This window comes from Pteropus medius, unplaced genomic scaffold (assembly GCF_902729225.1).
Source record: "Pteropus medius unplaced genomic scaffold, Ma_sr-lr_union100, whole genome shotgun sequence".
Lineage (NCBI taxonomy): Eukaryota > Metazoa > Chordata > Mammalia > Chiroptera > Pteropodidae > Pteropus > Pteropus medius.
Window position 1 is genome coordinate 18,915,282 of NW_024344370.1, and position 9,161 is coordinate 18,924,442.

Sequence of the window (9,161 nt, forward strand, 5' to 3'; positions counted from 1 at the left end):
TCCTGAAAGAACAAGTGACTGGGAACCACAAACAGCTCACAGGTCAGGTGGTGTAAGTGAAAGTCCACTACTGCAGTTTCTCTTTGAATTATTTTGAAACTTGTTAAATAACTACACGATTAATTTCTGGGGTCAAAAAAGGACCTTCTCTCACTCTCATGCACCCTCCCCTTCTTTTTTCTTTGGTATTGTCAGACAGCAAAGCATTTTATATAACGGTGTGAGGGGCAGGGTGGGAGGAGGCTGAGCTTGAAAATACTGTACTAGCTGCTTGGCATAGACAATATAAACACTGTCATCAAATACGATCACTTTAATATACAGGCCATTTTACTATATCATTTCTGTGGTAGCTTATCAGGAGAATCTTGTATGGGCTTCTATATGTATAGAATACCAGATTCTGAATCAATATACACTTATCAAGCGACTACTATGCTTTCATATCTTTTTTTTTTTTTTCTCTCTGTAGAGCAAGGCTAATTTTGCAAATATATATCGCCAGGTATCTGTTTTGACTAACTGTCAAAACAGACAGTTAGAGAACAAATACAGACTCACTGAAGGTTCTATTCTGGTGAAACAAGGGCAAGATTTTTTTTGTGGGCTTTCATGAGGAAGACATAGAGACGAAAAAGATACCGGATATAATTTGAAAGCACTGGTGTGAAAAATTGCGCTTCGGGGGCCAAAACGAAAGTACAGGCACACTGGAAGAAACAGTTTCCAGGCTGGAATGAAAATTTCCTTTTTCAATTTCACTTTATCCTCGTGTCTCCTAACAACTCTTGCTTCATTATTGACAAGGGGTGCCCAAGTCTTCTCACATTCATCCTAGCCATTGCTGTAAAAAACGACGTCTCTTTTCTACCCAAAACCTCCAGCCTATGTGCGCTATTGCACTCAACCTGAAAAATGAATTGAGCTTTTAACACTCACGTAAACCTTTCAAACATAATGCTGTAGTCACCTACCTGGATCCGCCACCCAAGGACTACAATACCCAGAATGCACTTTTTCCCGCTTTCTACCTAAGCAATGCCTAACTTGATCTCATTTCCACAAGCAATAGTCACATGACACATTTCCTGTCAAGATGGCGGATAATCTCCCTTCGGAATTTGATGTGATCGTAATAGGGACTGGTATGTGTAGTTTTGATACTCCACGGACAAAGTATAGGAAGTCTGTCTTGTTCCTACCTTCTCTGTCAGTGGCGAGGGTTGGCGAGAAATGCCAAGGGTCGAGCAGGGGAGGGAGGACAGAAAGGAAGTGAGGTAGTCTGGAGTCAGCGCGGGACTTGGTAGCTCCAGGGAGGGGCTTGGACCCTCGGTGCTTAGCGCCATTTGAGTAGGGGGTCGATCTGGTCGATGCCGATTGCTGAGGTTGGTTGCTGCGGGTGATTCCTGTCATTTCCTTAGAGGGAGGTGGGTTGCAGTGTCATGAGAATGGAGGGTCGGGATTTTATCAATGGAGGCCCCTTCGGCGTGACGTTATGATTCCCTCGTTGATTTCAAGATGATATTCCTCGTCATTTTGTCTCGCCATTTCAGAGAAATTTTTCATATATTTATGTTATTCTAGGGTGCAGTGCAGCTTGGCTACAGCTTAATCTTGAATTTTTCGAAAAAGATGCTCAGTTATTGCCCGTGTACATATTAATTTACTAGGGCGAGGAAACGGACTTTTTTCTATTGTATTGAGAAGACAAGGGGATTGTTTTTTTTTTTTGAGGTAGGCAATATCTCTTCTGCTGGGAGGAAGATGGTTTTATCACCACCACTCATTATCCAACTAGAGGCTGAAAGCAAAACAAACTTCTGTGAATTCCAGTTCAGGTGTGTGATCTTATCTTCCCCTTGTTTTCCCATCGTTTATTTTCCATGTTTTGGGTGGAGCCAGAAACCCCTCTGCAATTTCTAGTTGACAGATTCATTGTACAACTCGTGGCAGAGACATTTAGCAGCAGTTGGCATTTTGTTTTTCTAAACAGTGTAGAGGGTGGATTTTAGCTCAGGTGAAATAGGTTGTTGTGTGGGGTTTTCTCTTATCTGCAGAATATTGTAGGCCCGGAGAAGTTCTGGAGGATAAGACCCTGCCCATTAATGAATTCAATTTGTCTTCTCAAACAGTAGGTATAGCCATGTTTCCAGGGTGGGAGTAAAAATAATAGCTACCTGTTTTAGAATGCTTGTTGTTTGCTAATCGATGTGCTAAGCACTTTGCAAGCTATATGTAATCCTCATATAGAATTTTTAAGGGTAGGTATTCTCTCTACTTTACAAGAGGAAAGGGGGCTTAGAAAGTTTGTAATTTGCTCAAGATCAGACAGCTGGTAAATTTCCAAAGGCCCATTACATCCCAGAAGGCGAATCAATGGTTCTGACTCTTCAAGTTAACCCATGTTAGCAGAAATAATTGGGAAAACTTTGTTCTAGACCTTGCTTGGCCATAACTAGCTGTATGAAATGCTGGATCTAGGTTCTTAATCTCTCTCAGCCTTAGTTTCCTTGTTTTTGAATGTAGGGAGGGTAATCTAGATAGTCTTTCAGGTGTTGTCCAACCAGAAATTCTCTTATTGTGGTTGCACCTGGATAATTGTTCTTAGAACAGCAAGGACGTGTTTATTCTCAGCGTGAAAACTGCATGGCTGCAGATAACCTGTTTGTAGTTGTTATGAACAGATGTTAGGCGAGAGCTGGAATAAGCTAATAGACTATTTTCTCCAATCTATCCTAAAACTGAGAACAACATCCATTTCAGAATAGTTGTACCACACTTGGGTTCTATATTATTGCCTATATCTTTTTTGTTACCTGGGAACTTGGGTGTTAACTTTTTTTGAATCATTACAAGATTTTTTTCCTTATCTGGATTAAAATTTTAATTGATAACAGTGCTAATTATTATTATTAAATGCCGTTAATTATAATAAATATTTTGTCTTCTGGTTGAGTTCTAATATGGACTACATCCATCCTGTTTGAGTATATTATGATGGAGGTAGAAAGATACTGTGAGTGATCCAAAAAATTGCATCAGGAGGCATCTGGTGCATCTGGAAAAAGAGACATTTTAGACTTATTTCAATGAGAGTAATTTATTTCTCAAAGTATGTGAAGAACTTATTTGAAGTTTTTTTTTGTTATCACTTAATGGTGAACATATTCTGAGTTTATCAAGCATGCTGCTTAAATTTATGACATGAAGCTTTGTTTCTAGGTATGTCAAAGTGGAAAAATTGGATAAAAGTCATTTCTCAAATAAATGGTTCCAATAATTCCAGTCAGTACTTAATTGAAATTTTTAATGTGTTTGGAATATTTTTCTTTTGAAATAGTTTGTTGAAAGTAGCCTTTAAGATGTGTTTGCATTACTAAATGTACTAGCTTGAGTAAATCATAGGAAAAGCAGTGTTGCCCAGATTCAGTTTTACTGACAAAAACAATCATGTATATATCAGAAATATGAAGAAATAGGCTGAGATGTAATTTTTTCTTTTAGCAGATTTAGTTCTAGTTAAAATGTCATCAAGAGACAATTGCTTCATCAAGTAAAATCATCTATGGGAAATGTTATAAATCCCTTTAAATTTGATTAATTTGTATTTTTCATTTTTCTTAACACAAGTTTTTCCTTAAGATCATGGGAAAATTAAGTTTTAAATGTATCTCCTTAGTTAAGCTCATTTCCTTTAAATTACAAAATACAGTTAATATATTTGGAATACCGAAAGGCAGAGGAATAAGTACTTGAACCATGGAAAATACAGAAGAAAATGCTATAAGGAAGGAGAAGCAACTGAAGTCTCAAGGGAGAGGACCAAAAAAATGGATATAAGTGATAAGTGTCTAGAAAGTGACCTTCAGTTTGGGTACACAGTTGTTATTTTCAAGACATTTTGCCATTTAGAAAGACATTTAAATGATAATTTTGTGGGTTGTAGAGAAGTATTGGTTTCAGGTTAAAAATAGTCCCAGTAACAACACCTAAGTGGAGATGACTTATCTCGTAACCTGTGTAATCTGCAGCAGAGCCAACAACTCAACAGAAGAGCAGGCAAGATGGAAATTATAAGAGCTATGTGATAACATCGATATATTTCTTACATAGAAGAATGCATCAGGTTCTCACTTAGGGCATATTCATTCTTATTTTAGAAATAATTCTAGTATGCTCAGTGTATTAGAAGCATCCTATTAGAAAATATAGGGAGTGTTATCACATATGGAAATTACAAGGGTATTGTTTCTAAATCCTGACTGCCTTGCTAGGTAGTACTCAGCATGGTGCAATAATAGTGTGGCAGCATGGTGTAATGGAAATCACTTGACTTTCATACTGGTGACTTTGGACAAATTGTATAACTTCTTGGGACATCATTTTGTTCATCTACAAAGTGAGATTTGAATTAGGTGACCTCTAAGATAGGCACCTACCAGCCCTAAAATGTATCATTGTGTGTGCATAATCATGACCTTGGGTCCTTGAGAGAAGGCTAAATTCTGTATAGTCCTTATGAGAAGTCAAGTCAGTGTCGAATATACTTTAGAAAATTTTCTACCAAAATGGCTCATAAAAAACATTTTCTTGAAAATGATAAGCTTATTTAATCAGGAAAGGTCATGTAGGTAGCACAGTTCCATTCCTTGATGTTGGTAAAGAATCAAAATATTAAGGAAGTTAGCCTTGGCTGGCAACTCTTTGACTGTGATGCTTATGGTTGTGGTGGAGTAGCTTCACTTCTTTAAACATTGGAGGATAGGAATGCTGCAGGAGGTATGATAGAAACTATTTACCAAATACCTGTTTTGTGTCAGACCGTGCCAAATGAGTTCCCATATCTGTAGCTCATTTAATCTTCCAGAATGCCTAGATGTGATTCTAACATCACAGGATGTCCATACTTCCTCTGCCTGCATTTCCAAATATCCATGGACCTATGGTCTGTAGAGCAGAGTTTTTCTTTTTTTTTTTTTAATTGTAAAGACGCTACCTATTTGTGGGTCATGAAATCAGTTCCAGCATTAAAAAAGAATAGAGTATATCAGAATTTATTACATGTAGTAAGGATAAGTATAGTTTTATGAAACATTTTATATCTATGTAATAAGTCACTATAAAATACACATATCTATACATATACATATCTATACATATACATATCTATATATCCATATAGATATATTGGTACATTTTGCGGGGGATGGCCAGGAGCAAAAAGTTTTGAAGGCTAGGAATTAAAATGGTATTTCAAAAATCCTTTAGTTTTACAAATGCTATGCCACCCTTCTATTTTATTTACTTTGATATGTGTGTATCTCATTTCAGCAGTGTAATGTAGTGATTGACAGTGTGACTTGGAAATCAGTCAGTCTGGGATTCAATCAGCAGTGCCTCTTGTGCCACTTCACTTATGTTCTTTAATGTCTATATTTCAATTTTCTCATATCTAAATGTATTCAATAAAATAATTCCTATAAAATTCTTAGTAGGTGCTCAGAAAATGTTAATTTTTATGGCTCATAATGCCATACTGGGGCTCATGCTTTCCATGGACAGCAGTGGAAAGATTCAGGTATCTGAGTCATCTTCCTCTTCCTTTTGGCTGCTTGGTGGGAAAGACCTTCGTGTGTCTGTTACCACTATTTCTTTCAGAATTTTTGTTTGGTGCTTTACAGGTTTTCTATTTTCTTTTTAAATTTTTTTTTCACCAGCTTGCATCATTTGTCATTTGTATTGCTGAAAGCTTTTGAACAAATTTATCTTATTGGAGCATAGTATGAAACTCTTCCTTGTCAATGTAAGAACCCTAAAGGAGCTAAAGAAAGACTACAGACTTTGCCGTTCTGAAAAATGCTTTACAATTCTTCAGGTATGTATTGATGGAAAAGTATGTCATCTCTGCTGTCAATACCTAAAAAAATAAAGAGAGTTATCTAACTCTGGAGAAGATTCTTCTGGGAGACACCTACCTTTCCCTGTACATCATTAGTTTGAGCCAATCCCTTAGAGCTGCATCTGTTACCAGAGTTCCCTCTGGAGCATCATTTTCATTTCCCACACCGCATGTCATTTTTTTCATTTTCTCCAGTGTTTTCATGATGTTTTAGATATCTCAGGCTATAGCAGTTTAAATCAAATACGGCTGCTCACCATCACAATCTCATGTTTAACATAAAACCCCAATGCACAGAAACAATTATAATTCCATATAATTGATCTGTTACTCATGCTAAATCATCTGCTATTCAGTGCAGTCTTTTAACTGAAAACTTAGGTTGCGCCTGCTATGTATGTAAATGGTTTTAAAAGTAAAATATTCTAAAAATCACCATCAGTTCCCAGTTTGTATTTGTTACAGAAATATATGCATAATGTGTTACTTAGTTGTAGCCAACAAAATAGGGATACTTTGAAAGATTGTCTTTTTGCTTTTTTAAATAATCTTATTAAAGATGATAATTTATCACAGATACTGATTTCTCAAAGCATCCATGATTATGAGAGCTCTCATGTTATATTGAGACTATAAAAAATAGTTTGCAAATAGAAGGGACCAGGGGCAGCTTGGCCAGTGTGGTTTCATCTCGTATTGGATTTTACCAAGAGCTTTAGTGGGTAATGTCATACTAGACTGATTTGGTTTATATCACATTTAGAAAAGTACCAACATCTACTTTTTTCTTCTGAGTGGTGTTCTTACATATCTTTTTTTGATCCAGTCTAGTGTTCACGTTGCGTTACAATAGCTGTTATTAGCATTTTTAGTCATTTTATATTGCTTTGAAAAGTTTCGGATCATATATCTCTGAAATTTGCACACTTGTTAAACTACTTATCTGTATACGGACTTAAAATATCATGGAAAAGTTTACACAAGCTAAAGTATAGAGAAGTAAGATTTTACATACAGATTTCAAGCATAGTTTTCATTTTTCTATGAACTTACTTTGGTATGAGCTATCTAAGCTAAATAGATGACAGTTATTAATTTTAGTACCTATAATATGCTGTTAAACAGATATATGAAAAATATTTTCTGGCATTTATTATATGCCGAATATTGTGCTAACCCTTTAAAATGCATTATCTCAGCTGATTGTCATGATAACCCTGTCTGCGGTTGGTACAATTATTATCTGCATTTTACAAATGTAGAACCTAAGGCTTAACTTTGAACTAAGTCAGACTGTTAAGGCTGAAGTTGCTTTAGCTAATGCTGACATATTAGGTTGAGCTCGTTGGATTCTTCCAAGAGAAAAAATACTTTATACTATCAAGATTAGATTAGTGTGCCCTAGCTTAGCAGTTGGCAGTTGCTTCATTTTGGGGAATTACCATTCTTGACATTGAAATCAGATACCAGCAATGTTTTGTGGTATTAACTCCTAATTATTGACAGCACTGTGACACATCTGTGTCAGTTTGCAAACTTTTTGATAAAGGTGAACTCAATGACCTGGTTGTGTATCCTTTAAAAGTGAGAGGGAAAAAAAAAGCCACTAAAGTAATGACAAGAAATGGGATCAGAGAATACAGTAATATTTCAGGTGTAATCTGTTTTCCTAGGAATTATTCACTGATTCCAAGATTTATAATTTCCCACTGAAATCAAACCATTGTTAAAAATAACCTATAGCATGTTTGTACTGTGTGCTGGGGTTTGCCATTTTATGTCTTTTTGCAAGTTCTCTTGCAAATTAAATTTTCAAGATCAATTATGGGACTCATTGTCCTATTTATGAAGCTTTACTTTTTTTGGTTCCTAGAATTTTCAACAATTGTCAGCACAGTAGATGCATCTTAATTGACAGAGTGGATATGGTAATATCTTTTTCCTCCAAGGACCCTGTCATTAATAAATAATAACAACACTTTTATGTATCTACTTCCAGACTTTTTTTCATTTTGCGTATAGATGTATGCATGCTTTTCTATATTTATAAAAGTATAGCTTATTATAGATGCTTTTTTAAAACCTGCTGCTTTGCACTTCATAGTATGTCATGAACCTTATTCCATGTCAACCAAATAGTCTTCCTCATTGTCCTTTTAAAAACATTTTAATTTGGAGATTACTGTAGACTCATTCAGAGAATGAAATAAGAAATAAGATCCTGTATATGCTTCACCCAGTTTTCCCCAATGTTAAGTAGCATCTTGCATAACTATAGTGTACCCAGGAAGATTTCAGTTTTACATGTATTTGTGTGTGTGTGTGTGTGTGTGTGTGTGTGTGTGTGTGTGTGTGTGTGTTTTGTGTGCTGTGCAGTTTATCACATATGTAGGTTGGTGTGAACACCATCACATCCAGATACAGAATAGTTTCATTGCAAGAATCTCTTGTGGTACTTTTTTATAGTCACAGATACCCCCCTCCTTTCCCCATCCCCAAGCTCTGGCAACCCCTTAATCTGTTCTCCATCTCTATGATTATGTCATTTAAAAATCTTATTAAATGTTATTAAATGTCATTTTATAATAGATGCTTAGTAAATATTCTTTTCTGTAGATGTCATTTATTTAAACAACTTTTTTTGGACATTTAAGTTTTTCATTCTTTCACTTTCATAAGCCGGTGTTATGAACAAATTGTGCCTAAATCATTGGTACATATTTATTTACGTAGGATAAATACCTAGAACCGTAATTGTGGGCTTGAATTTTTAAAGCGTGGTTCATAATGCTTCTGATTTGTATTGATGAATTGCCTTAATGAGAGCTTGCCAATCTATAATCTAATCAGCAGGGTAAGAGAATGCTCATTTCCCCATATTCCTTCAATATTGGCTATGAATGTCTTATTCTTAATTACTGACAACTTGATAGTCAAAAATGATATTTCCTTGTTTGAATTTGCATTTTCAGATCTTAAGTGAGATTATTTAACTAATAGATATATCGGTCACTTATTTTTCTTTTGTAAATTGCTTTTACCCATGTTTCTATTGCACCATTTTCCCCCTTAACAATGTGTAATAATTCTTTATATACTAAAGACTTTAAATCTTTGTCATATGTATTTTCTAAGTTTGCCTTCTATTTTTATGATGTTTCTTGTGTATGAAAATTTATAATTTTTTTTTTAAACGCCTACAGCACTTGGTCTTCCTAGGTGGTCTCCCATCCAAGTACTAACCAGGCCCGACCTTGCTTAG

General features: G+C 35.5%; 1 protein-coding gene across 3 annotated transcripts in view; it reads left to right on the forward strand.

Annotated features, from left to right (window-relative positions):
• The first annotated feature begins 1,061 nt into the window (after positions 1 to 1,061).
• CHM (CHM Rab escort protein) overlaps positions 1,062 to 9,161 on the forward strand; it is a 192,502-nt gene continuing 184,402 nt past the window's right edge. For all 3 annotated transcript variants that reach the window (XM_039870201.1, XM_039870206.1, XM_039870205.1), the window contains exon 1: positions 1,062 to 1,145. In XM_039870201.1, coding sequence (XP_039726135.1) covers positions 1,097 to 1,145 — 49 coding nt within the window. In that variant the 5' untranslated portion in view covers positions 1,062 to 1,096. The remainder of the gene's footprint in view (positions 1,146 to 9,161) is intronic.